This window comes from Brienomyrus brachyistius, chromosome 3 (genome assembly GCF_023856365.1).
Source record: "Brienomyrus brachyistius isolate T26 chromosome 3, BBRACH_0.4, whole genome shotgun sequence".
Taxonomy (NCBI): Eukaryota; Metazoa; Chordata; class Actinopteri; order Osteoglossiformes; family Mormyridae; genus Brienomyrus; species Brienomyrus brachyistius.
In genome coordinates this window covers 12,811,934-12,839,020 of record NC_064535.1, presented here as the reverse complement: position 1 = coordinate 12,839,020, position 27,087 = coordinate 12,811,934, and the positions used below count along the sequence as shown (strand labels likewise).

The 27,087-nt window shown below is 49.0% G+C and overlaps 3 protein-coding genes across 6 annotated transcripts in view; 1 reads left to right on the top strand and 2 right to left on the bottom strand.

Annotated features, from left to right (window-relative positions):
• Window positions 1-5,613, bottom strand: part of sufu (suppressor of fused homolog (Drosophila)) — a 6,705-nt gene extending 1,092 nt beyond the window's left edge. Inside the window, exons 1-12 of one of the 2 annotated variants that reach the window (XM_049007733.1) lie at window positions 5,257-5,613; window positions 3,877-4,011; window positions 3,363-3,499; window positions 2,719-2,861; window positions 2,539-2,624; window positions 2,053-2,125; window positions 1,820-1,973; window positions 1,636-1,738; window positions 1,001-1,039; window positions 452-586; window positions 153-291; window positions 1-69 (exon numbers count right to left, since the gene is read on the bottom strand). In XM_049007733.1, the coding sequence (XP_048863690.1) occupies window positions 1-69; window positions 153-291; window positions 452-586; window positions 1,001-1,039; window positions 1,636-1,738; window positions 1,820-1,973; window positions 2,053-2,125; window positions 2,539-2,624; window positions 2,719-2,861; window positions 3,363-3,499; window positions 3,877-4,011; window positions 5,257-5,405 (1,362 nt within the window). In that variant the 5' untranslated portion in view covers window positions 5,406-5,613. The remainder of the gene's footprint in view (window positions 70-152; window positions 292-451; window positions 587-1,000; window positions 1,040-1,635; window positions 1,739-1,819; window positions 1,974-2,052; window positions 2,126-2,538; window positions 2,625-2,718; window positions 2,862-3,362; window positions 3,500-3,876; window positions 4,012-5,256) is intronic. The other variant, XM_049007734.1, reaches the window with a different exon arrangement.
• On the top strand, window positions 4,639-19,270 carry slf2 (SMC5-SMC6 complex localization factor 2). 3 transcript variants are annotated; one of them, XM_049007729.1, is made up of 22 exons: window positions 6,965-7,145; window positions 8,457-8,580; window positions 8,829-9,157; window positions 9,612-9,758; window positions 9,887-9,941; window positions 10,123-10,931; window positions 11,747-11,829; window positions 11,912-12,019; window positions 12,137-12,304; window positions 12,457-12,559; window positions 13,369-13,456; window positions 13,563-13,704; window positions 13,806-13,890; window positions 13,990-14,166; window positions 14,312-14,406; window positions 14,599-14,686; window positions 15,851-15,967; window positions 16,076-16,153; window positions 16,339-16,425; window positions 16,579-16,647; window positions 16,759-16,933; window positions 18,131-19,270. In XM_049007729.1, exons 2-22 carry the CDS (start codon window positions 8,460-8,462, stop codon window positions 18,151-18,153), a joined length of 3,147 nt encoding a protein of 1,048 aa, XP_048863686.1. In that variant the 5' UTR covers window positions 6,965-7,145; window positions 8,457-8,459; the 3' UTR covers window positions 18,154-19,270. The 3 variants fall into 3 exon arrangements, with proteins under 3 accessions (XP_048863687.1, XP_048863686.1, XP_048863688.1); XM_049007730.1 differs by lacking the exons at window positions 6,965-7,145; window positions 8,457-8,580 and adding an exon at window positions 4,639-4,709; XM_049007731.1 differs by lacking the exon at window positions 8,457-8,580.
• pdzd7a (PDZ domain containing 7a) lies at window positions 19,267-27,087 on the bottom strand. The gene is made up of 15 exons (XM_049007732.1): window positions 27,075-27,087; window positions 26,201-26,509; window positions 25,947-26,084; window positions 25,692-25,866; window positions 25,436-25,612; window positions 25,132-25,279; window positions 24,316-24,376; window positions 23,639-24,106; window positions 23,276-23,565; window positions 22,913-23,004; window positions 22,707-22,798; window positions 22,498-22,569; window positions 21,606-22,130; window positions 20,967-21,067; window positions 19,267-20,072 (listed from the first exon to the last, which is right to left on the bottom strand). The coding sequence occupies exons 2-15, from the start codon at window positions 26,364-26,366 to the stop codon at window positions 19,893-19,895; spliced, it is 2,685 nt and encodes an 894-aa protein (XP_048863689.1). The 5' UTR covers window positions 26,367-26,509; window positions 27,075-27,087; the 3' UTR covers window positions 19,267-19,892.

Genomic DNA, 27,087 nt, shown 5'->3' with positions numbered 1-27,087 from the left:
CTCTTCTCGCACACTGAGGTCTTGCAGGTCTTCCAGCATCTGCTCCACAAACTCCTCCGTCAGCAGCACCTACCCCGGGGAGACAGCATGATGCATCTTCTCCATCTTCAGGCCGTTCTACAGACGGGCTCAGACTGACGCTCGGGGCCTACCTGCAGCCAGGGCCCATGAGCTGCGTAGGGGTGCTCCTCCGTGGCGAAGGCCCCTTCCACGCCCAGGGAGACGAAGGTGATGGCTGTGTCCCCACTGATGCTTTTGTACGTGAAGTGACGTCCATGGAGCAAACGACCCCTGTGGGGAGAGTGGCGCAGGCTTGGAAAGGGCCAGGCTCCTACCCCAAGGCACAGAGCATAACCAACGGATCGAGGCTTCTACCCCAAACACAGAGTGTACGCCATGGAGCAGAGTTCATATCCAAAGCACGAAGTATTTGCTGGATCAAGACTCGTACCTGAGGCACAGAGGCAGAAGAGTGCCAGACTCCAGATTGAACTTGAGGTGAATGCTCTCCAGCTGCCGTGTGCGCACCAGCTCGTGGGGGACAATGGCTGCTGATCTCTCGCTCTCCAGGCTGTCCTTCCGACTCCTGTCAGGCAGGAGATTCTGGTCACAAGCCCTACCCCCTCTGCCCGGCCCATTCTCAATGCACTGATCCACTGATCCACTGAAACTTCAGTGTCTGTAATGCGCCAGACCAACGTCACGGACAAACAGTACAGGCGGTGCGGTGCTTTCAGGGCCTGTAGCACTGGGCCGGAGCATCAGGTGCCCTGCCTCATAACCCAATTGTGCCTGGCCATCTGGTCAGCAGGGGAACGCGACCCAGGGACACCGGTCGGGACACGTGAAGCTGAGATCACACGGTCTCTCCGTGGCGGCAAGCCGGCGCTGTACCAGCAAGGCCGTCTCTGTCTGTCACCTCCTAGCACTGCGCAGCGAGGGCATGGTGCCTGACCACTGCCTCCATATCTTACAGACCTCCTCCACGTTCTGTTCTTACCTTGACGTCTGCTGGCTCTGCAAATGGCCCACTGATTGTCTATGGAGAAATTAGGAGAAAAACATGCTAACCGCTCATGTAGCCACAAGCTGCCACAGCCGGCCAGCACTTCAGTCTAGCAGTGTGCAAAAAATAAAAAAATAAAAATAGCCCCTTCTCCCCACAAAGGTCTGCCGTTTATGACACATTCTTAACTCCGGTATCTACAGGGAAAGATTAACTAGGCTGAAGTCCAGCAATCGTCAGAATGCAGTGGGATGAGCTTGACCACTCGATCACGGGAGAACGGCACCGTGAAGGAAGTCATTGCCGCCTCTGCAGCCCAGAGCTGCGTTTATATCTGAGGGGTGGGGGGAGCATGAGAGGCTGAAGCCACGGCGACAGGAAGGGGTCTGCATCCCAACACGGTGAGACGGGGCGTCGTGCAGGGACAAGAAGCGCAGCAAAACAGTCCACAAGAGCGATAGGTCACGGGACGTCCAGCCAACATCAGCTAAGAAGCCCTGGGAAAGCTTTTGGGGATTTTGGCCTCTCTTTTGGAGTAGATTACACGCATGTGGTGGAACAGCGGCCCAGCCCCAGTACAGTGCTCGATACCACGGAGAGAAGCAGCTCTATGGGATCTGAGGACTTACTGGGCCCGGTCATGGCTCTGCCTCTGGCCGCTGATGGGAGGCAGGACACTCTTGGAATTGATCTCCAGTCCTCTGCGCAGGGCCTCCCGGATCTGCTCCGTGTCTGGGGATGGCGACACACAGTCAGCAAAGGAAACAGTCTGAGCCCCTTCGATAGCAGACGGACAGCTGGACAGAGACCCACCTTTGTCAGACAGGCGGCGGGGCTGCGAGCCGATGCAGATGCTGCGGCTGTCGTCCTCGTCCTCGGGGGGGCGGCTCACGTCGTCCCAGGCACATTTGGCACTGACGCCGCTCAGGTTGGACCCGTCGCTGTCGATGCCCTTGTCCACCCGCTCCTGTCCCCCAAACGGCAAACGCAGGTGAGCCAGCCTTTCACACAGGGCACGATGCACCCCTTCCAAGTAGATGACTCACCTGCAGGTGTGGGTCTATGTCAAATACTGTCTCCCCCCTCCGCATGTCTGTGATAAGCCACGGTCCACCGGCTCTGCACACAGAAAGGTGGTGAGAGAGACCCTGACCTGTGACCACAAATATCAGCCAATAGGAACAGCCATGGGCAGGCTTAAGATACGAAGCATACTGACTACAGTATACTGCTGGTTGTTAGCTGGGTAAACTAACTGGTTGTCATGGTGAAAGTGGAAAAACATCAACATGCAGTACAGCAAGCTCTGGGGCTGTAGACATCCTGGGCAGACTGAAAATACACTGGTTTCATCCTGATTCATTCTTTGTCGCACTGGGAAATCTCCCCCCAGGGACTGGGTTTGTCTATCTAAACACTGTAGTGTTGGAGCATTTCCCGCTGCTCTGAGCGTTTACCCACTCACAGCTCAGCTGTCCAGATTGTGACGAAAGGCTGCCTAAAGAGGCGCGACTTGGAGCAGATCTACTCACACACGGACGCCGCGAAGCAGGTCCAGGACACCTTGGCCGTTCCACTGCTGGGCCGCCTGCAGCTCCTCTGTGCAAATGCCTACGATCTGCCAGAGGGAGAGGCAGAGCACCAGGGTCATCAGGGGAGGAGAGTAGGAGCACAGGAGGCTGCAGGGCCCGAGTCTCACCCAGGATGCTCACCTGCAGGAAGGTGACGAGGCCGAAGGGAGTGCGGACGGGCTGCAGCTGAGCATCCTCCGTCAGCAGCATGTGCTGTATGCGCGACTCGCTGTTGTCCAGTGGACTGTGCCACGACACGTGGTCCCCGCTGCAGAAGGTGTTCTCTGTGGAAGAAAAGCCGGGGTCGGATTCGTCTGCTGGGGTCATGTGAAGGCAGACAGCCCCCTTGCCCTCCCCCCACCAAAATCCCACCAACCAGTAGAGGGAGGAGGCAGCATTGTGATGTAAACAGCCTCAGCAAATATTAATCAACTTGGCAAATAAAGTAGGTGAACTCCTGACTTCTGCAGAATAACAGCCTCTCGATACAATATAGCACAATCTGATAAAGAAGGAGCCGAAAGCCGCATCCCCTGCCTGCAAAGACAGAGACTGTGTGCTCAGGCTATTAGCCAGCCGCAGGGAGAGAGAGCAGGGCACAGGCAATATGCACAAGCTGTAGGGTGCTATCTGTAAGGCAGAATGACCTTCACAGTTAAACAGAGCAGTTATTCAGATGCTGACCCTTTGTGTGGGCTCTGTGTGTGTGTGTTTGTCTGCGCGTTTGTCTGCGCGTTTGTCTGCGCGTTTGTCTGCGCGTTTGCCTTGATACATAACAGCAGTACCTGACTGAAAGACATATCGCGCCAGGCCCTGCATGAGCTCGGCCGGCCACGTGGGCGGCGCCGTTTCACCCGCCTCCCTCTTCAGTCTGAAGGTGAGCTCGAAGCCAAAGCCGCTGGGGCCATCTGGGCCTGTGAACCTGTCAAAAAAAGTTAAACAAACAGGAGCACTGCTTTACCAGGTGATCCAGAGGGAGGAGACAGGCTGTGTGTCCAGAGGGCTGGACACCCACCCCATTAGCAATACCTGGCTCTACGGTCCCATAAAGCGGAAACAGATGTGACTTCTGGGATTTCATGCATATAACAAAAAACAGATGTGGTGCAGATTATATACTAAACAGATGGGGTAAACCTCACAAAATTCAGTTAAACTCCAAAAGCAGTGCAAACAGGACAAGGTACCAAGAGTGAACAGAGCCATATACCACAACACAAAGCCTGGCATTATGTGTGACAGCAGACCTGCTCTTGGGGTATTTGGGATGGTGCCTGTGTGCTGCGGCTGGGTACTTACTCATGCACCCGGCTGTCCCCATAGAGGTCGCTCAGGCCGAAGCTGACGTAGTGCCAGTGCTCCTGCACCTCCTGCGATGGACTGCCCACGTTGCGGTACATGCTGATGTAATCCAGGGGGTCTGGCCCCCCCAGCCTGCGGAACGATGCGGGAGACAATCAGCAGAATAACAAAGAGTGTGTCTTCATACTGGAGCCTAATTTCCACCCAAAATACAAAATAATGGAACTTACCATCTGATTCACAAAATAACACACCACTTAGACTAATGACCTGAGAAAACACCAGGTCCAGAGCTACACACCCACCCACCCCCAACTGCTGACAAGAACCATTAGTAACATTTCAGAATCATTATTATTAAATAGGAAAACTCTGGGGAAAATATAATTAATGCTGGAGAAAGGTCTTGTTTTGTGAACTGTGTGGGCAGGTGTGGATAGCCATAATAACTCTGCATTTGTGTGGCTTGTGTTTATATGATCAGTGTCACCGATTCAAGTGTTGACCTAAACAGAATAGTTACATCTCTAAACAGCCTATATATATATATATATATATATACACACACACACACACACACACACACACACACACACACACACACACCCGTGTGGGTGTCTGTACCTAAGAATGTACCTAAACATTCTCAGCTGTTACCAAACAGGATACTGAACTTTGCCGCGAGAAGCTGCCAATCACAGCGGGAGGTGATAGAGTTCTGGGCTTGTGATTCGCTGTCAGTCAGTCACACGGCCCGCTGTCTCCTTAAAGGCAGACCTGTGGCCATACCTAGCTTGTGTGTTGTTTCTGTCTGATGCATTGTGATACAAGTAAGTAGAACATTAATACTACGCGGTCGTGGTCAACCAGAGACCCCCCTAACGTATCTGTGTGTGCGTGCACCACAAAGAGGAAACTGACGCACTTATTTTCCCCTATCAGCTTTGATCGGAAAGTGGGAATGGAGCGGGGCAAATGGGTGTCCTGCTTAACGGGTCCATATCCAAGGTGGAGCCCCAAAGACGTGTGCCAGCCGATCAGCACGCTTACACGGTTGCTGCAGAGACTTAGTTTGGCATTAATTCAGTCAGCTTCCATGATACTGGGACCTCCACTTGTTTGAAACCGCAACTTCACCCAACTCTTTGGGAGTTGGCCGGCTAATTTACCACGTTTAAAGTATGAATTTAAAGTAGAGTTCCGTTAGCACTTCGTTCCTAAATGTAGACCTGCCGACAAGCAATCGTGTTTTGATAACGGAAGGATTGGAAATCTTGTAAAAGCTTTTGTACGCCCCAGCTAGCAAAACTACATGTCCGATCACCATTAGTTTAATACAGGCTGGGTCCCTGACAGGCCAATGAGCGCCTCACTCACCAGTATTTAACGATGGCAGTCACTTGCAGGGGGTTTGGTTGGTCGGGGTACAAGCGTCTGCTTTCCCCGTAAATAGCTTGCAGACCCGGTGGAAACAGCGAAGCCAGCCCGTGGCTTGCAGTCCCGCTGCTAGGCCGCAGTTCATCCATTTTCTGTGGTGTTCCAAACGGGTGAAAGACCGCCAGAATGGTAACTAATTGCTTTTTAGCTTTGCTTAGCACGCGTCTCTGTATCGGAATTCAATACTAATGAAATATTTCTAGTTTTGTATTATTGCTAAGAAGGCACGTAGCTCCAGTTCAAGGACCAACAGCTTGTTGCTTCCCCCAACAGTATTGGCATATAATTGACGGACACATGCTCTACTCGAATCAGAGTAAAGGGTGGGTGGGTAAGCTCTGTGCAAACTTCCTATTGGGTGTCTCGGAATGCACTCATTGTACAGTGCGCGTAGATGTAAGGTATTTGTAAACGAAATCTGAAAAGTGAAAAATTATAGTATTTCTGCTTATCTTTGTCTGTCCTCCTCGACCCCTTTCTGTACTTTTTCCCCAACATTACTTTTTTTAAAAGAGGTATGCGTTTAAATATGAGTATGTACCATGACATTTTTCCCTTCTCAGTCAATCACTAGCAACATCAAACATCTAATATGAAAACTGTATGATGGGTAGGAGACGAAAGACAAGCAATCCAAGTTGAAAGTGGGGGAGAACCTTGTACATACGAGAATACCAGTTACTGAAGAAATGTATTAATTTATTTAACAAACCCATTTGTCCAAAGCAACGTACAAGTGAGGCATGTAGAACATTACAAATATGTATTTTCTTCAGTGTAAGTCGTCTTCTCTGTCGGCAGATTAGCTTGCTCACTGGCATTTTCATAGACGATTTATAGCGATGCGTAGAGAATTTGCGTTTAAAAAAATCGCTTTGTAGCAACCCCAAAATTTAGGCTATGATATTCATCGCGCATTGTTCCATTTGATTTTGCAGCCCATGGGGTAAATTCTTAACAGAGGTCACACCAGAGCAAATCTGCGCATAAATCACCATTGTACTTCTGCTGTTTTAGGAGCATGCTGGGACCTTAGTTTATGACTTCGTACGTATATAAGCTCACGAGTAAGCATTGCTCAGATATGAGCAACCCTAATAAATTAAATTGTCAGAATTTCCTAGAGAAATGGTTGTAAGATTGTCTTCTTTAAAAAATTCCCCTCCTGTGGTCAGAAAAGATTCTTTAAATACTTGTAATGTTAATAATAGGTGACAAATACGATTTAACTTGAGAATAACAGGAAACCAAAACAGTGATGTTGCATAACGACACTGACATCAATCCGTCCACCATTCCAAACCCCTATCCTACTACAAGGTTGCATTGATATTGGTGGCTGTTCCAGGGTAATGTGTTCCCCGAGACGGGATTTCTCCTTTATCTGGGTTAACTTAAGATAGAAGTTAAGATTGTGCTATAGGAATATTTCTTCCTTAGACTATTATTGGACAATAATTACTTATAGTTTAAATTGACCCAGTTAACACACATTATGCTGCGAAAATGGCTGGGGAAAAACCCTTGTTGGCGACACTATATTTATACTTTGTTTCATCCTTAATGTTATTGCGTAAGCTTTACAATAGGAGTAGATTTAGGACAACTGCTCCGCAGCACCGAAGGAAGGAAACTGGGGCTGAGCTTTTCCGGTCTTCACCCGCGCGCCGCGCGCCGCCGCCAATGGTGGAAAAGGCCGCCTACTCGCGCTTCCAGTCAGATGTACCGGGTGATTTCGGAGCTTGGTTTCGGTCTCGAAAAGCGATGGAAAGGGCGCTATCTAACGAGCCCTTGATTGTTAAACGAATGACCACTGGAATAGGGAAAAGGTAAGGTGCATTTGTCAACCTCTAACGACAGATAGTAGCGGCAACTAGTAGCTATTTAGATAAATAAACGAAATAACGAGCCCGCCCACTTTTTAATGGTGACTTCTGAACAGTATAGATACTCTTAAAATTAAGCTTAAGTGACGCCTTAGCTGTACGTGAGGTGAATACATCGATGTTATCGTCGCACGCCGTAACACGCTTTGTTTAGGTAGGTGACAGAAAGTCGAGGCAGAGAGCGAACAGGAAACACTTCCGTGGAGTGGCCGGCGTTTAGAGGGGAGTGCTAGCAGCCGCCGCGGTGTTGCCGTGCGAGTCGCCAGTTTGGGTGGAGCAGGACCGTGACTTGCTGGTCGCTTTCACGAAAAGGCCTAGAAGTCACCGCGTTTGTCATCAACCTGGCAGAAGCATTTCGGGGGTTGCTCCTAAATACGTATGCTATTTTGGTCTGAAATACATGTATTACTATTTCGATTATTTACATTTATATATGTGGACTAACATTTTGTGCGCTGGGAGCAGCCGAAACACAAATATAAGCACATTTTCTTGAGAGACTGTGCGTCGCGTTTGTAAAAACTGTAAAAATGTAATTGCAAGGCATTGCATAAGAACTTAGTTTAGAATTCTTTTGTTTTTTTAAAGCTGGCAGTCTTGTGTGAGTAATAATTTGAAGGACATTAAAGTGAAATGTATCTGGCCGCCCTAACCAAACAACAGTCTGCCTTCCCGAAATGAAATGGTCTAGAATAGGGGTGGACAATCTTATCCACAAAGGGCCGGTGTGTATGCAGGTTTTAGGGATAACCTTTAGGTCAGCTGTCACAACCCTTGTGTGAGGACTCTCCAGCCAACCATTCCTCTAATTAGTAATCTAATTAGGGAGTTGCAGTGAAAACCCATATATACATTGGCTGTTGCTAGATAAGATTGGCCCCCCTGGTCAAGAACCTCCACTGCAACTTGGTTCTTTGCCCCTATTATAAAGGAGGGCAGATTTCTTGCTGCAGGGATTTCCTGCTTGCACCTTAAACCCGAAAACCGTACAAAGTTATTGAGGAAGCTTTTAGGAGCTGATTTTATAAGTGATATCTGCTTCTTGGTTGCACACCATGTTGGTTCTGCTTTTACAAATGTTCCATCCTAAATCGTACATAAGACGCAGTAACTCTTCGAATGTCCGGCTGTGTCAGTGTACTTTTTATTATATGCCCGTGTAACAGCATCCCCATTGGCATGAAACCATTTGAAATGTGTGTGTTGACTTGGGCAATGGGGGAGCTGTTTCACTATGTAGGCCTGTTCCCCCAGTACATGGCTCTGACTACACGTGACCCAGTGCCCCAGTCCTCTATGACACACATGACCCAGCAGGGCACCACGCCTGGCAAGGGCACAGCTATGAGCAGCCTGAGACAGCACTTCCAAATCGTGGGTGAGCCCTTGTCCCATGTCTGTCGGGCCTTACTTACACCCCAGGGGGCTCTACTGCTGTTGCTTCTGCTTCGCTTAGCCTTTGGGCTATGTCAGTTATGTGCGTGTTCCTGCTCACGATCCCTTGACTGATACCTGCTGCTGGCTGATCTGCTGTCCCTGAAACTCCAAAAGAATGAGAAGCCTTTTTGTTCTTTTTCAGTTGGACAGTTATGGCTTGTGTTATTTGGTTGCATTGTTACCCTACAGTGAGAGACTTAATCCCTTTGGGTGGCCCACGGCATGTGAGAGTGGATGACAAGCGCTCTCGCCACTCCAAGCCAGGAGTGCTGTCCCTGCAGCCCCCCCAGAAGGCAAACCAGACCCAAAGAAGTGCCAGTTCATTCTCAAAACAAGCCTTGATCTTGGAGAAACCCGAGATGAAGATGCAGGTACCTTCTATCTTGTTGAAGAGGATGCCGAATTGCACTTCCACCAGCTTGGCTGCCACAGGATCTGCATCTCTCAGTGCTGGTGCAGTCCACAGAGAGGGGGACCGTGGCTGCAGATCTAGTCAAGTGAGGAGTAGAAGCCTGGAGGTAATGATTTCTGTTCATATTTTCAGTTAGTGACGCATCTTTTTTACTAGCGAACATGCAGTTAACCTGTGTACTTCACGTTTTTGACTCTGAAGCCTGTGTAGTTCACATTGTGACTCTGAATGTTATGTTGTGCTACTTGGAACTTCTCTGTGTACTGCCTGGCTTGTGTAGATTCACCAAATTGCGTTTGTGTGTAGGATATATGTAGATACAGAAAATTGTGCATTGAAGACGGATTAGGTTTAAAGTGCAACTAGAACATATTGGAGTTAAATGCTTACATTCTTTTGGATACTTTCCATGTTTCCATCAGTACTGGTTGCTCAGTCAATCAAAAGCCAGTACATACAGCTCAGGGGCGGAGGGGTGAAACTCCACCAGGCACCAGAGCGCTTTCCCTATGGTGACCATAACAACATGTAAACCTCCCTCTGCGGCCCCTGTGTTTCAGGGAGCTACTCCTGGCAGCAGCACTCAGGTTCCTTCTCGCCCGAGGATACACTCGGTTTTGCCAGCCCTGCTCCCCCAGTCATCGGAGACTCCCCACCAGCCTGAGAATGAGCCTCCAAAGCAGACCCTCAACTCCCAGATTAGACACGTATGCCATCTTTAGTTCTGTTGTCTCCATAGTGTCACTATGCATACAAATTTCTGAACACTGCTGTGAGCCCTGGGGCCAGTTTAAAATGTGTAGAATTTTCCTGACAGTTCTTCCTCTCTCCAAAGGGAGGGGCATCAACAGAGCAAAGCCCTCGGATGAATGTCCCCATTAATGCTGCAGGTAAGATGAAATGTCTTATTTACCACCTGCTGAAAATACCACACCTGCTGTACTTTCGGCAACTTGAACTCTTTGGTGAAGTGCAAAAATTATGAAGGTTTCCAATTTTTTCTTAATTTGCAAAGTAGCTGGTTATTTGGAACATGAGTTTTTGTTACTTAATTCCTATTCATTCCATTAGGTGGCAGTGCTGCTGTATGTCCTTCCTCCTCAGTCAAGAGGAAGGCAGAGCCTGCTGTAGAGGGGACGTGGCAGGGGAAGAGGGCCTGTTCAGTGTTCCTGGGCTCAGGCATTACTGGGCTCAGGCCTACCAGAGACTTGGGCCTGAACAAAGAGCAGAATAGCCCAGGCATCAAGGTGCTGAAACCCGATAAGCCAGCTACACCACTGTGCTCCCAGCAAGCTCAGAAGACCAGGGAGGCTAAGCTGGGTGAGCCAGCTCAAGCAGTCAGTCTAACCCGGATGGAGGCATCCAGAGTACACCAGACGTGGTCAACCACATCGGGCCAGAGAAAGCTGGAGAGCAATGAGACCAAAGGCCAGCCTGCCAGGAAGCCCCACTGGAGGCAGCCTGTGGGGCACGGTATGGACAGCACCCAGAGGCTTGTCTCAACCACGATACCTCCTCCTGACACAGGCACTGACCAGAGTGACACTGCCACTGAGGCTTATGACCCTATATCTGAAACCACCCTGAAAGCTTTACCTGACTCCCCTGTCAAGCCAAAAAGCAATACCAGTTCCAGTGGGAGTGTGGTAGCCCCTTGTGTTCCAGACATTGGGCACAGGGGTGCAAAGGAGGCCCAGGACAGTTGGGAGCTGGAATCGGACTTGGGCCTTGGGGTCTGTCAGCTCAGCAGCAGCAGCAGCGAGAGTGAGGAAGAGCCCCTACTTTCCTTGCAGCAGATCCTGGAGCGCAGCGCTCTGCCCCCCGCCACGCCACAGAAGGGAGCCTTCTCTGAGCCTGGAACGCCCCAGACTAAAGCACCGGTAGGCATCCCCCAGCAGATCCAACCCAGAGCTACATGGATGTTTAAGATTCATGCGGTGTTCTTTATATTACATCTGAGTATTTGTATCAAAATGGGTGGGTAGTGAGTGTTGTGGTTTTTCCTTCCCTGCCAAATCAGAAGTCACAAGCCATTTGTGTAGATCCAAATTCAGTCCTCATTGCAACAATGACGTTACAACCAATGCCGGACACTTGCAAGTGTGTCCAATACTGTTTTACGCCACATTTTATACATTTTCTCATCACTTAACAGTATCTCATCACTTAAGCATCATCATTCCTTCAACCAATCACAATCATTGTTTTCTCCCTTAATCCACACCCCTAGGTGATAAGTTTGTCAATCGTTTCTTTTACTGTTCGGTCCTTCGGCCGAACATAATTGTAGCACAGCCATCTCTACTTGGTTTTTTGAAAATACTCAGCTATGAATATTTGGCGAACTCAGGCGAATTCCTTCCCTTCAGTAGCAAACCTTGGTAGCTTCAGCTTGTTGCACATTGTCTAACTAGAGGGATGATAAAATATTTGTCCTTCAACATAGTGATAAGATATAACACCAATAAAGTTGGATATTCATACATTTAGGACTAACAGAAACTTTGAGACTAACAAGGTGCAAATACTCAATTGATTACATTGTTTTGATTACATTGTAATGATTGCATCATGAGTATTTGGCATGCTTCTTAATAATATCATAATGGTTATGTTCTGCGTTGTATAGTGCTAAATAATATTCCATATGAGCAGATGAGTGGCTCTGATCTGACTTAATGTTTCATCTCTATAGCTGCCACCAATGAAAAGCAGTCAGTTGGGGAATTACAGGAATACACTGGAAGCGATGCTGAAGGAGAAGGAGCACAATGCCAGGTGACTACGCTTGCGCCGCACTGCCTCTGCTTTTTTTGTGTTTGTCGTTAGCAGTCATATTAATGGCACTCTTGCCGGGCAGGCTGAAGGACAGTGAGATGAAGATGCTTCTGTCCTGCAAGGAGGCCATGCTGAAGCTGGAGGAGCAGAGTGAGGAGGTCACTGAGGAGGCCGTCCCTCAGGAGCACCGGTACCCACCACCCGCAGTCCGTGCTGTGGCTGGAAGCCTGCCTACCTGTGTGTGTGTGAGTGTGAGTGAGATTCAGCTGGCACACATGGAGTGAGTTTGCTGTTCTGCCCTCCCCAGGGATTTCCTGCAGAGGTTTTACCTGGTCTCCAGTGCCATCCCAGATCTGCACCCAGGGGAGGAGATCTTCATGTTGGCCAATTGTGGGCGCCTGTTCAGTCTGCAGAACCTTGACCTCCGAAAATGTGCGGTGACCCCACAGAACATGGTTCAGAAAACCCTCTTGCAGTAAGGCGACACCCTGATCGTTTAATGGCTGCCCATGTGCAGCAGTCGATGTGGTAGCGCCTCACTTTTGCTGGGGTGCAGGAATGCTGCTGTTCTCTAGGGTGGAAGGCACATTGGTTATGTCCTCTTAGAGATTCTCTGTCTTTGTGCAGGGCTGATGCTGAGAAGCTTCCCCTGCTGGTGAGTGCAGGATTGCTGATAAAGGCATACCGCTCAGTGCCCTGTCCTCCTCCGGTGTCCTTCCTGCTCTTCCAGGTATGTCTTACTATATATTATTACTATTTCATATCTTTCCCTCATTGGGGAGAGTTAGTGTGGAGAAGCCCAAAGAGGCTTACCACCCAGACTGTTGTATACTGACAATGCAGCATGAGGGTGGATCAGCGTTCGTTTGGCCTGCAATGTCATGGCATTCCCTAAGCCCATTACTTGTTTTACATGGGCCTGTCGGTACCAAGCACTACCAAACCATTCTGCAAGACCATGTTTACCCAGTGATTTAAACATTGTAACTTGAATTTGGTGCCACGATTCAGAATAATATTGCACCAATTCACACAGCAAGATTTGGTGACGGTGGTTTGATGAACATGAAAGTGAAGTTGAACATCTCCCATGGCCTGAGTGAGCACCTGAGTGTATGGAAACGTTTTTCCTCCACCACGTAGTGACCTGACCACTGTTATGCATGAGGAATGGCTCAAAATCCCTCTGACCACTTCGCAAAATTTGTATCTGTCTTTCTCAAAATGAATTGATGCTGTAATGGCGGCAAAAGGAGGCCCTACACTGTACTAATAAATTGTGGTCTAAAACCAGCTGTTTCAATTTCATTGTCCAACTGTGTGTGTGTGTGTGTGTGAGAGGGAGAGAGTTTTTCCATTTAACCCTGGTTTTTATTCATGTATTGTATATTAATTAGCATTTTACTGTCATAGCCAGGATGGGCAGTTGGAAGATGGATAGACAAATGACTGGACATACTTGAGGATATATGGTGTCTCATTTAAAAGAGAATGTTAACTTTTTCTTTAACCAATTGCTTTGTGTTTACTATGTCACAGATAATGTCCATCCATCCAGACAGAAAAACTTCCACACAGATTCTTCGGTCCTTGAAGCATATTGCCATAATGGCTGCAGAACAGATTGGTAGGTCCCGCTTCTGACAAGCTGCTTCACTGTGTGTAACTCTGTTCCAGACCAGCAGTAGGTTGTGATGGCCGGGAGCTGAAGTGCGTCTGTCTCTTGTCTCTAGTGGAGAACCAAAACGGGGAATTTCAAGTATGGATTCCCAGCCTGAGGGAGGTGGCCCTTATCTTCCTCAATATGGGGGTGCCATTCATCACCCTCTTCCCCCTGCAGTCGCTACAGCCCCCTTTCTCAGAGGGTGACCTTTTGTGAGTATAACACCTCCCTCCCCCTCGGTGATGTTTGTATGAATAACATTAGCACTCAGTTTGTCCAAAATCTCTCTTTGTTTTGGTTGTTTGATCTCTAGGCAGAGTGTACTGATCCAGACTGAGCATGTTCAGGATACTAAGCCAGTGACCTTCCCAGAACATAACGTGGAGAACGTCATTAAGGTGTGCTTTAAGGGGAGGCTTCCCTGAATGGTTACTACTAGTTCCCATGAGCTGTGGGTGTTGGGACTAACATCAATCTAAATGTGTGGGTGGGGGCAGTACCTGGCTCTGAGCACCTCGCTAGCCTCCAAGGCCTACAGCGATGATGAGCTGTTCCTGCTGCTGACCGCCATGTGCAAGCTAAGTCTGGAGACCCGGCTGCAGCTCCTGACCATGGAGGACCTGATGTTCCTGCTGGAGATGCTGCTGGACAACAGCAGAGACTGGGATACACAGGTGAGTCTTTGACAGGCTCTCCGCTATGATAGTGATGTCCAGTGAAACTACCTCCTCCGGACCAGGCCTGTCAACTGGAGACAGTGGGTGTCATGGTCCCTGACTGGAGAGAGTTTCAGACTTCACTGTGGTCTTGGTTCTCCAGCTGCCACGTATCTGCCTGGCCTTGGCTGACCTGTCGGACGACCACCACAACCTCCGGAGATTGGTTCATCTGCTTCCGCACAGCAAGAGAGGGAAGTAAGTCGACCAGTGCTTTCTGTTGTTAGTGACTTTGACTTATTGTTAATAGAAACGGTAAAATGCCTGCTGGAAATCAGGCAGGACAGGGGTGAGAGCCTAGTTTCTGTCACCGTTGGTTCTGCTTACTCATTTGCTAGGTTTGTCTGTTTTATGTTGAATGCTCCATTTTAGAATTTCTGTCTTCCATAGGCAGCTCAGGAAGCATGTCAGTGTGACCATTATCTCCAAACTGTTAGACCACAGATTCGTCTATGAACCCACCAACTCTGACTTTCAGGTAACACTGTCTGTCACCTTTAAGACTGGTAGTCTTGTAGTCTCAGCACAGATCCTGCTGTTGTACTCTTAAACAAATGACTGAAATGTCTTGTTGTGTGTATATATATGGGATTAGGGCTGTTGCGATCACATTGTTATGTAATCATAATTATATGGTGCATGCACCATCACCTGGACCTTAGATGATGGGTGAAACATTTGTCCAGATGCTGGCTCTTCGGTATTATACGGACATCTACTTGCGTCCACAATTTGGTATGCAGATGAATTACGTGCCTAAGATATTGAGATGCATCTTTGTGATACCCAAATGTTTATTACATTCACTTAGCATAGCACACTACATACTACTGTTTTTAGTAAATCATGGGAGCAATAAGCACTGAAATGGTAGCAAATAAAGGGATAGACCAGCAGCTGCAACATCTTTTAAAAGAGGAGATATTAGGTAAAAAGATAAAGATGCCGGTGGTGTAGGGGTACTTTTTGCAGTTGGAAGTCTGACATGTTTATTAAATGTAAGGAACTTATACAGATCACTAACTTTTGGGTGTCACAATAAGCATCTCATTAATATTTTAGATACACTACTAAACTGCTTACCAAACTGTGGACGTGAGTAAAGGTCAGTATAATGCCGAAAAAGTGGCATCCGGACAAATGTTTCACCATTTAAAGCCCCATCATCTCAAGCCCTCGTGATGATTGTGCATGTGCCTTATACAGACGTCCTCCTCTACTTGTGAACTTTCAGACATACGAATGAAGAGGACTGTAAGTCCAAATTGTGTTCATTGGGCTACTGTTTCCTGTCCGCGACATCAATTTTTTTTTTCCCTGCACACCAATTCCGTCTAGTACAACTTCCTGCCACGCAGCAGTGTAACGTGCATACTCCCAGCATCCTAGTTCTTTGTACTTGCATATACCTTTAAAATGATGTGGAATAACGGTTTACAAACATTTAAAGTTATGAACGGCCAATCTCGTTCGTAAGTAGAGGAACGTCTGTAATCGCGGTTACATTGTGACGTGATTGCGACAGCCCTACATGGCATGACAGGAAGCAGCTGGTATGAATGTAAGCAATAGTCTGTTGTCAGCGCCTGGGATTTGTGCCTTGAGCCAGCCTGTGTAACTGGCTCCCATGTCCTGCCCCCAGCTGTCAGTGTTGCGGCCGTTCATCCCGCACATGCGCCCCTCACTGCTGCTCAAAATCCAGTTTTCTGTGAGGGAGGGCCAGGCCCTGGAGGATGGAGTCACTTCCCAAGACCAGCAGGTGAACCCAGGGTCTCCCTCAGCTCTGGCTTTACTGCAGAGTCTGTCATGCTTTCATGACGTCTTGCTTCCGATTCATCTCTGAAATTCCCTCTTCTTTTTGTTCCAGGCTTATTACCTCTGCTACAGCCTCCTGATTCTAATTAACGAAGCTACAAATTTTGAGTCTCTTCCCTTGGGCCAAAAGGTAATTGAAGAAATTACTGATTATTTCCAGAATATGTTAAATTAGAATGAACTATCGCTTATGTTGAATATGAGTTATGGTGAACAGTTCTCCAAACCTACATGTTAAGTGGCCCTTTGCCTTCCGCCCTAACTACGGTCGTGTGATACTCTGCTCTCACACATGCTGCCCCCCTTCTGTTCCAGAAACACCTCCATATACTCAGTGCAGAGCTGGAGAAGCACATCAAATGTGACATCAGGGAGACTGAGAAGTGTCTTTACAGGAGTAAGGTGTGCTCCCCACTGGGCCGGGGCCTGTACCTGTCTGTCTGTCAGTCCCCCCCACCCATGGAATACAGCAATCCAAGTGTAAAGCACAGAGGTGTCTGCATTCAGCACAAATGCAATACCTAGTACCATACTGTAACCTTGTCTGTCCTGCAGGTGAAGGACTTTGTGGCGAGGATATACACTCGATGGCAAATTCTTCTGCAGAAGTCCGGGCCTTCTGAGGTACTAGACTGTCTGCAAGACTAAGGCAAAGCTCTGCTTGTAAATGTTATTAATGAAAGGCTTTTAGCTTTTTAACACTTTTTTTTTTTTTTTTTTTTTTAAACTCTCCAGGGTCTGCTGTATGATTACTGGCAACCCTTGCCTGAGGATGCTGGGTCCGACAGTCAGCAGAGCCAGTTAGATACTTGTCAGGATGCAGCCATTTGCACAGATGTGCCCGAGCCCAACCGCAGTTCAAGTCCTTCTCAGTTAGCGGCTTTACTTCCTGACGATGGTCACCCTCTGAGTATGTTATTTACATATATTAAGTGACTGACATCCCATTGAGATATTTAAATAAGCTGGTATTATACTTCGTCCACATAAATCTCTCTTTGGTACTTAGGCCTCAAGGCCTGGTAAATTGGTACCTGATCACCTTGTCAACAGATGGGCTGTTTTCGAACTGTTGATCTTAGGGTTTCCATGCTTTGAGACCCAATTTCAAGGGGTGGAACTTGAGAATTTTTCCTGTTAGTCTACTGGGCTAGTATAGTAAAAAAAAATGTACTACAGCTAGGGCTGGGCAATTTAAATTTCAGCTTAATGTGATCGAATTGTCAAATGATAAGCTTTTGATAAGGACCATTCTTTGATGATGCTCAACAGCCTCTTGCATTACAGAAGCTAAGAATAATAATAATAATAATAATAATACATTTTATTTATAATGCCCTTTACATCCCAAGATCTCAAAGGGCTGCAAGTTAAAATAAGAGACAAAATAAACAGTTTAAAAGATATAGTTCCAGTAAGTCATATGGTACTCTTTTTAAGAATGGGCAACCTATGGTCAACAAATGCACCGCAGTGTTGAATTAGTGGAGCACGCCGCATGTTCCTGTTTTGGGAATATGGAAGGGAAATGTTCTCTCAGAGGAAACTGAAGAAAGTGACAGCTCGGCATCCACAAAATTTAAAAAAAAAAAATAAACCAGGTAAAGAGACATTGGTAGTGAGGTGGTACTTTGGCAATTTAAAGATGAAAACTTGTGCCAACTAAATCAGCAAGCATTACATCATTTGATGCTTTGCCATCATGGCGATCATACAGAATGCAAGTGCTTAGTCACAGAAATCAGCAGTTAGGGTTTCCACTCTCAATCTGAAGAGATTCGGGACAAACGGTGTCCCATACTGGTTTTAAAATGGGACACGGCATTTTATTTTTCAATACGTGATGGCTGACAACTTTACCAGCATGCTTGCAGATTTGGGTGTGAGCAGTAGGGGCGTCTTCTACTAATATTGTGAGACTACCACGTATGTTGCGAGCAACCAAAGGCCATTGCATCTTACAGTAATACATTTTTCAATATATCAATTATTACTTTTAAGTTTACTCATTCACAGTATATGTCATTATTTTTGACATTTTATTTTTTTTGCTTCTTTTTTAGCTCTGCCTATGTCACTAGTAACTTTATGGCTATTTTTGTTCCAGTTTCTACTGCTGGTAGCAGCTAAACGCTGTGTGCCCAGACCAGTGCAACTCGTTCTGGGCCCTGCGACATGGACATATAGCTCTTCTGGATCCTTCATCTCAGGCCCTGCAGCACGGACACGTAGACCTTCTGAGTGTGGATTAGCAACTGCCTTGTGTTTTTGCACGCACAGCCGCTTTGGACCCGGTGGTAATGAGGGTGGGAGGGCGAATGCAGCCTCCAGTTCACCTTAGCACCCCTGAGAACACTTCAGGCCATTTTCACTACTGCTCACTTCTGGAGGTATTCAGAGCTGACCGTAAAGGAACTGTCATGTTTTTAAGTTCAGGTTTGAACAGTAACATTTTGTTTAATAAATATGCAGGCAGGTTTTCAGGTGTTTTACTTCAGAAAGTTAGTAAAGGCGCAATGCTTTGGTCATGTGTTTTGTCGGTGTATGCCATGCAGCCCTACACAAAACCATGGAGTACTTTCGTATGGTCGGTCTGTCTGTCGGCCCTTGAGCAAGTTTAGTCTTTAGCTCAGATCTGCTTCATGCCTCTCACCTTGGCTCATGTACTGCTGTGAGATGTTCAGTGTTTTGTGTTCAGCCTGATACCTGCCTTATTTTAATTGCATTACACACCTTATCTGTGTTTTCTATCAAATGTGGCAAACGTGAAATGTGGACGTCATGCCGACGGTCTCTGCTGTGGTGGGTGGGCGATGTGCGGCGCACTGCACATATGAATCGCCGCCACTCTAAGCATATGCAGCTGGCTGTAACCTGCCGTCTGTGCTGAGGGGCTCATAAGATGGGTCCCTGAACACAGTCCTGCCTCGGTGAAACCATGAGTGTAAAATAGCCTTATGGAAGCTTGCCCAGACTTCTGAACTCTCCTTACTCTTCTGCTAATATGTCATGTCCTGGGTCTCGAGGGAGCCCCGTGCTGTAACTGACGACATCATGCTGCATCTTTCTGCTGAGTGATGTGCTGCTTGTACGGGATGCCACCCAGTTCCTGCCATGCTGCACGTTAAATGAAACACAACAGGCTAATTTGTATTTTACTGCAATATACTTATTGTAATAACCACAAACAATGTTTAAAAACCTATTTTGTAAAAATGAGATTCATTAAATCATTCGGTGTCTTTCCTCTCGATTTAAAAAGGTTCCTCTGTTGTAGACTGGGAATGCTTGTGCTTGTCGATAACTAATAGATCCAGTGATAGTTATCTCCGATCCTGGATGTGAACCTAACATCTTCTGGCTCAGGTGCCCATTTATACGGAGAAGCCATGACATTTGCAGATAATGACTGTAGTACAGTAGAAGGACAGTAGGCATGATGGATCCCTTTATAGGCTCTGCGATTATCCATGATATGTTGTTTCTTCTTGCCCCAGACTGGTGAAGCCATAAGCCTAATTGGCTTTGAATCCCCTAGATTGACTCCAGATCGTGGAGGTATGAGTTTTGTGCAAGGCTATGCTGACTTTCCGTCCGTATATCTGACATAGAGGGGATTCCCTCACACTCACCGACTGTGAGCCATGCCCCATAGATCCCAGCAGGGTACCCCGTTCAGTGGGAGCTGGGGGTTGCTGAGTGTTTACACCTGCCTGTCCTGGGTTGTGTTTCAGTTGAGAACCAAAACAAAGGCTCAAGTGAGGCATATATCTTGCTGGCACCTCCTATGTTGACTGTGTGACAGCAGGGCACCATTCCTGGTCTTTCACCAAACTCCCAGTCAAGCGGCAAGTGATTCCCTGCGTCCGTCACACAGCGGCATCTTCCTGCTGTGGCTCTGGGCGTCTGTGGCCCTTGGGCACTTTAAGCACGAACACCATGGGGTCTGTGGCTTTCTTGCTGAAGGCCTTGCGGATGATGTCCACGGCCTGCTGGTGCGTGACCCCCTGCAGAGACTCCCCGTCCACCGACACCAGCTCGAACCCAGCCTGCCAATACACAAAGACAGGTTCATCCATCAGAGCCGTGGTGGGCAGCAAGAACTATGAGAAATGCTGAAATAAGGCGTCATAGTTTCCTAGACTAATTCCTCTACTAATTGATCCTGGTATGGAAGCTGATATTCTGCTGACCATCACTAAAGTGATTCTATACCTCAAAATGTGTTTTGTCTCCTAAAAATGAACCACGATGAAGCTGACTCTATAGGAGCAGCAGCACTATGCTGATCAAAGGAAATGCATAGATGACCTAAATGGCTCGAAATGGGCGGCCTTGGACTATCCCATGCCCACGAGGATATGAGAGCTGGGTTTTCTGATGTCTAATAGGAGGAAGCCGTGATGGGCATCAGTTATAGGCCTGGGCTTCTGGCTCTGGAGGAACAGGGAGCCAGCAGTGTGGCCAGCGCTGGTCAGTCCCTCAGGGGACACTGGTGCCATGTTCTGAAGGGGCCATTCAAAGGTCATCACTACCATTGTGGATATATGGGTGGAAAAGCAGGATGCCATTTAGGGCCAGCAGCAGGCAGTTATCTCGCTGCCTCACCATTCCATGAATAATGAATGTGTCTCAAGGCCTTATGGAGGGCTGGGTGCTCCTCAGAGCTGTGAAGGGGGATGCTGTCCTGTTACTGCACGGGCCAGTAATCGCCACTTTCCTTCACAGCCTCTCTGCATCTTTACTACGACCCCATTGCACAGACACATTTAGCTGGACCACAGTAATCCTAGTGAAAATTCAGGTAAATGAGGTGGCACCTTTTGATGTGTGTGAAAATCACAGCAAAGCAGAAGGAATGGGACCGTGAGTCCCTGAGCTTGGAACAGGAGCCAACAAGAACTTGGGTGATGATGCTGGGCTGTGGCTGGAGCCAACAGTACCTTAAGCCCTTCACTCGTCGATGCTGCACCTCCGGGAAATATCTTCTCTATCTTCACAACTGGCTGCACCTTGGACTCGATCCCACCCGAGATGCTGATTCCTGGGGAAACATGAGGAGAAGGTGGGACTGGGCTGTTCCTCAGGGGTATCACTAATTCATTCATCTGACGAGGCTTTCCTCACACATACTCCTTAGTGCTGTGTAAAGTTTCACCCAGGGTGCTCTATCATCTGGATCTCAGCTAGCATCCCAGAAGTGCTCACACTCTGGCCTCATTTATTCTGTCTTTCCCAGTGGCCGTTCGTTTTATATGAGCGATTCATGGAATGCTGATGTTATCATATTGAACAGCCCCTGGCTGCTAACAGAATCATAGGTTTCATTTCTTTGCTGCTCCACTACCATCCACCACTACCTTCAGTCATTTTTGTAGCTGTGAAGTACAGGTGAAGAAGACCTTCAGTTTATGGGCCACAGAATGACTTGTTTTGGTAACCCAGTCATAATACATGACCTGGAAAGTAATAAGTCTACTGTATGTATTTTCACTGTATCAATTCTGTATATTTTATTATTCTTTACTAATATTAATTGATCCAGGCCCAGGCAAGCTACGATGACGGAATTGTAGACTCACCCAGGGACTGCTTCGTTTTGGAAATGGTGACACTCTTCAGTTCATGGTCCTGGGGTCGGGCACTGGTGTCACATCTGTCTATCTTCTCCCTTCCTGCGGAGGCCGCCATAGACACCGGGGTTGCAAAGACTTGCGACAGCAGGGGTCTCCGCGGGTGCGCTGGGCTTGCTGTGCTGTGCACTGCACTCCCCTTGGCCTTGGCGTGGCTGTTCCGGAAAGGGGACCTCCCCCTCTCAGGGGCTGGGGACATGGTTGCCACTTCATGGCACAAAGAGTGGAACATGTCATTGCTCGGCGTCTGAAGGGAGGCACGGTTGGTACTTCTGATGGACTCGGCCAGAAGCCAGTTGGGGCGTAGAGGCACAGGTGAGGTGGGATGTGGGCAGAGTGGGTCGGCGGTATGGCCGTCCACCGGTACATCCAGCAGTGGGGTCCCAGACAGCTGCAAGCGTGCCATCTCCTCTGCTAGCTGCCGGGCTCTCTCCAGCTCCTGGGTCGGCTGCAGGTGGAAGCCTCCCCTGTAGTCTGAGATGAGACGAACAGCCAATTAGAGGCCGAGAACTAAGGTCAGGTGGCACTTCCAGCCACGCGGCTGGTAAACACTCAGGCCGCTGTCAGATGGAGGGCTTGGGTTACAGCTCTGTAACGCTGCGCAGTGGACAAAGAGCACAGCGGCTCACTTTCCAGGTCAGGGAGCGCAGCATTAATTACCAGCAAGAATGTGTCCTGCACTCCAAGGTCAAAGGTCACCAGCGGCAACTCTATACAACATGGCAGACCACACGGAGAGCAGCTGAGAGGCCATCATGTAATGTGCCATGAAACTGTTCTGAGCTAAGGACTTAAATGCCTGTAGGGCTGAATAACCTAAGAGCCTCTGACTCCAACTGACCTGGGATGGGCGTGATGAGGTGGCGTCTGGGAGCGAGCCCCGCCCTAGGGGAACGCAAGGCGGGAGACCTGGCTGAGGAGCAGAGGTGGTGTCAAAATACAGAACATTAACAGCTGTCTGCTCACTTAATACTCATCACTCACACAGAGGGCGCCCTCTGCTGGAATAGTGCTGCATGTGCAGAGTGTGGGTGTATGCCGTGTGCTCACCAGATCGACACTTCAGAATTTCGTAAGCCTCCAGCTCGAAAGGAAGAACCAGGCTGTCGAAGCGTCCCAGCTCTGTGGGCTGCAGCAACATTCTGTGGACGAGAAGATGTGGGACAATTCTGGGATCATCTGACTGCCACCAACCACACCAACATTTTGCAGAGCTCCATTAGTGTGACAGCAATCTCCACCCTCATGCAGCCCACCTGATCTCCCGCAGCAACAACAGCTTCTCTGGTCGGTCTAAAATCACCAGCAGGGGGTGCACTAGTTCCTCCACCACCCTCTCTGTAAGAAACTGATGAAAAAACGGGGAAAAAGGAATAGCTGAGACGACAGTCAGTTGTTACATGTCAGTGGTTTTGGGATTCTGAAACTTTGTATTCATCAGTACATGGATATTCTATCTCCTTGTCCCCATTATGTGTGATCATTAGTCCTGTCATGCTACACATACTACCATATTCCACAATCTTGATCAGGAAGCCGTGTGGTTGGGAGTGTGGTATGACCCTCACGGGTTGACATTCAGAATGATGATTTACAGTACGCCAGCTGATGCTGCTCACCCTCCTGCAGTGCCTGAGCACTGCGATGATTTCGTCCTTTTCCAGCAGCTTCTCGGCCATGTCCTCCACCGCATCCAGCAGCGCTAAGCCAGGGAAAGGCTCCTTGTCCTGCGACGGAGATTTGGAGCGGCTCTTGTGTCTCCCTGCGACCCCCGCCTCTTTATGGTCTCGTGAGGCCTCTCTCCTGCGGGCCCCTCTGAACAGCAGGCTGACAAAGGTCTTGGAGCGCCGCAGCGCCCCGCCCTCACGGCCCCTCTGCCGCTTCTGCTGCTCCCTCTTCTGCTTTTCCTCTGCAGAACACAGGGGGGGGGTTAACCAGCAACATGCTAACATGCTAACAGGCCTGCTCTCCACCCATCCTACCTGCCAGCGTGATGTGACTCTGGGAGCGCCGTATGGGCCGGGGCGGCCTGCTCAGGGCCATCAGGACCGCTGTCTTGGGGGAGTCCCCCACGGAGAATGTCCTGGGGCGGCTCCATCCCCCTCTCTCCGCACTGCTGCTCCGAATGGCCGTGTCTTTCAGCAGGACGGTGGCCCCCAGGGTCCGGCTGGTCTCCGTGGGGATGGTGGCACCCCCCCTTAGGGTGAGCTCTGGCTCCAGAAAGTCAGTCTGGATGGCGGTTTCCGTCTTCTGGAAGCTTGGGATGTCCAACGGCTCCTCTGTGGTGATGCAGACGTCGGCCATTTCGGTGCCAAAGGCCGACACGCTTGACGGGAACATAATGTGAGACAGGCCACTTAGGGAGCTGATGGGTGTCCCTGAGGACAGCGACGAGGTGGACGAGTTGCTGTCTGAGCCCTGGGAGGAGGCCTTGCGGGGGCCGTTGGCCACTGGGAGAAGGAGAGAGCCAGCAATAGGCCTCAGTATTAATGCTACGGCCAGCGGGCCCTGGAGCTCTCTGTAACCCTGCTTAAGGAAGCCAGCACAGCACATTACATCTACTTACTGCACGATGTGATTGTCATAAAAGGCAGGGAGTAACCTAGCTGTCCACCATGACTTCATAAACTACACCATATCAGAACAGAAGGTGACGTACATTTGTTGAGCCAGCTGTATTCCGCCACCATTTCTTTGTAAGCGGGATATCGACCAGCTTCCTGCAACAGAAGTATCAGAAGTCAGTTTTCTTGCTAGCCGTTTTTGGTGGCGTAGTCTGGGTGCAGTGTGGCCAGCCTACAGGCAGAGGGCAATCATCACGCAGTAAGACAGTGACAATCAGGTGTGAAGGACAAGATGGCGGTCCTGTCTAGAGGATCCAACTGGCAGCCTGGCATTGCCACACAACTCTGCGGAGGGGGGTAAAGAGATGGATGGGATTTGGCTTAGCGTTACATTTGCCGGGGGAGGGTGATGCTCCGCCGCTCACAACCTGATCCCCTGAGCCTGTCAATAATGCAAGTGGGGGTTTGTTTGTCGCCACGGGAACCTGAGCCCCCGTGCGTAAGGTGAGTAACCAGTGATGGGCTTCACTCCAGTGATCTGTGCACCCCCCACCCCCCATCGGCCCGCATGGCTTCACGCCCTCATTCCACACTCCAACACACTGCCACATGGGTCCACACGGTCAACACGAGCTCTGTCTTCTTTTTTGTCAAACACAGGACAAGTAACTTAACGGAGGTTTCTTTTGCCGTATTCTATTACCTCTTTCAAGAGAAACACAAAATAGCATCTAAATGCAGTGGTAGCTATTATTGTAAATAATAAAGCCACATAAAGGCTGTTAGCCTTAAAAAACGAGTGTGATAAATTGCCCGGAGTATTATTCGGACATGGTTGAAACCAAGATATCCTGCCTAGAAGGAGCCCCAAGCAGCTGGGGTGAGAGTAAGCAGGAAAGCAGTGAGCTCACCTTGATGGTCAGCATGATGTGCGTGTGGCTCTTCAGCACCTCCACAGCACTGCTGTGGCTGATGTCCTCAAAGGTTACCCCGTTAGCAGCCAAGATCTGATCTCCGATTTTGATGCCATTCTGCTCTGCCAAGCCCCCTGGGTCCAGCCTGGCCAAGAGACCCACGTAAGGTAGTGGCTACTAACTTGTTCTTCAAGGCGACCAGTGAAAATTACAGCAACCAAAAAGCAGGCCTGTTCATTGTTAAAACAGCTGACAATCTGCAGCATTCCCAAACGCCCTGGCGGTTTTCTCAGGCATGTACTTTGACACGTAGATGCCAAGGCCAAACTCCTTGCCCCCGCGGATGTTGAAGCCCAGGCAGTAGTCATCTGAGGTGGTGTAAAGGTGCACAATCCTGCGGAGGGCGCCGTCCGAGCTGGTGTCTGAGGGGGTCCTCCCACTCTCTTCCACCACCATCCTGCGGTGAATTAAGTCCACCCTGCAGAGACACGTACACGGACATTCTGACAGCTGTGAAGCCACCTGGTTCCACACAGCCCGCTGAGGGGTGCCCATACCATGTGGTCTTCTCCTTGGAGTAGCGTATTCCGGGCACCTTCCCTACGCGCCGTAGGACCACACGCAGCCGGCTGTTGCCTGTCAGGACCTTCACGGCGCTGCTCATGGTGATGCTCTCCAGGCTGATGCCGTTCACCTCCACCAGCTTGTCTCCGACACAGAGACCCGCTTGCTCTGGGGGAAGCAGGACACGTATGCATATGCACGCTCGCGCCCACGCTCACCTCGTCTGACGTCACGCTGCTTGCTCTCACCCGCAGAGCTGCCGTCCTCCACCTTGCTGACGAAGATGCTGAGGCCATGCTCAGACCCTCCACGCACGCTGAAACCCAGCCGGCCATCAGCGCTCTTCTCCACCGTGACTGTATGGATATCCTCGCTGTCATCGCCCCCTGGGGGTGTCGTATGGACAGGTACAGTGAGACAGGACAGTCCGCCATGGGTGAATCGCTCTAGACGTGTCACAATACAGTACAGTGAGCCGGCCTATAACTGGTTGCAGCCCCACCGCTCTTACCATCCACAGGTGAGTTGATGAGGATGACTCTGCCCATGGGTGAGGAAGATCTAATGCCCCGATGTCGTTGCTGCTTTTTATGCAGGTAGCGTGTGGCTGTGTGAGCGCCCCCTGCATGGCTGCTCGGGAAGGCCCCATTGGCAGATGACTGGGCCATGGTGAGTGGGGCTTCCCCAGCATTGGGTGGGTGTCACCCACCACTGGGCACTGTCACCTGGGCTGTCTGCACTAAAAGTTGTCTCCACACTGCCTCCTGGGGGCCATGCCTGCACCTTCACCTGTCTAAGGCCGATTCCCCATCTACGGTCCAGGAGGCACACAGAATGTCAAACATTTAATACAGGAAGAAACCCCTATCTTTTATGTACCATATCAAACTCTAACCGTTTTCTCATTTGTTTTTCGTCAGCTAGGAGAAGGAGCTTGACCACGAAGCAACATGTGCAAGTTTTTCCAGCACCTCGGACAGCGATTGCGAACCGGCTGCATCTACCGGCAGCCTGAACACAAAGCCGCTACTTGACGCGAGTCGCATCGCTGGTATTTAAACTTGGCTCTCCTTCTACATTGACACTGACGCGTTACGATCGGTTTAGGCGTAAATGTTTCAACTAGTAGCTCATAATTGTAAATAATTTTCCCCAGAGAAAAGTTATTATATTAATTATAACAGTTGGTTGTAAGAAGTCAAAAACCTTGAAATTATCATTTTAAATTGTATTGATTCAGAAAATGTTAGTGACCCAAAACTCCATATACATCCATGTAAGATGCTGCACTGGCTACAGATTGCGTAATGGCTATGCAGCTACGTAGTACTCAAAGAGACATCAAAATAAGCCTTATACGAAACTATTACCGTTACCTTTATGTCTTCC

Bases quoted from the DNA above. Each gene is read 5' to 3' on its own strand.
- slf2 (XM_049007729.1), top strand. From the start codon at position 8,460: ATGGCTCTGACTACACGTGACCCAGTGCCCCAGTCCTCTATGACACAC. The intron at 16,426-16,578 runs GTGTGCTCCCCA...TCTGTCCTGCAG, and splicing joins AGTGTCTTTACAGGAGTAAG to GTGAAGGACTTTGTGGCGAG. The intron at 16,934-18,130 runs GTATGTTATTTA...TTTTTGTTCCAG, and splicing joins TGACGATGGTCACCCTCTGA to TTTCTACTGCTGGTAGCAGC.
- pdzd7a (XM_049007732.1), bottom strand. From the start codon at position 26,366: ATGGCCCAGTCATCTGCCAATGGGGCCTTCCCGAGCAGCCATGCAGGG. The intron at 26,085-26,200 runs GTGGGGCTGCAA...CGACACCCCCAG, and splicing joins ACCTGTGGATGGTAAGAGCG to GGGGCGATGACAGCGAGGAT. The intron at 23,566-23,638 runs GTAGGATGGGTG...TGTGTTCTGCAG, and splicing joins GAGTCACATCACGCTGGCAG to AGGAAAAGCAGAAGAGGGAG.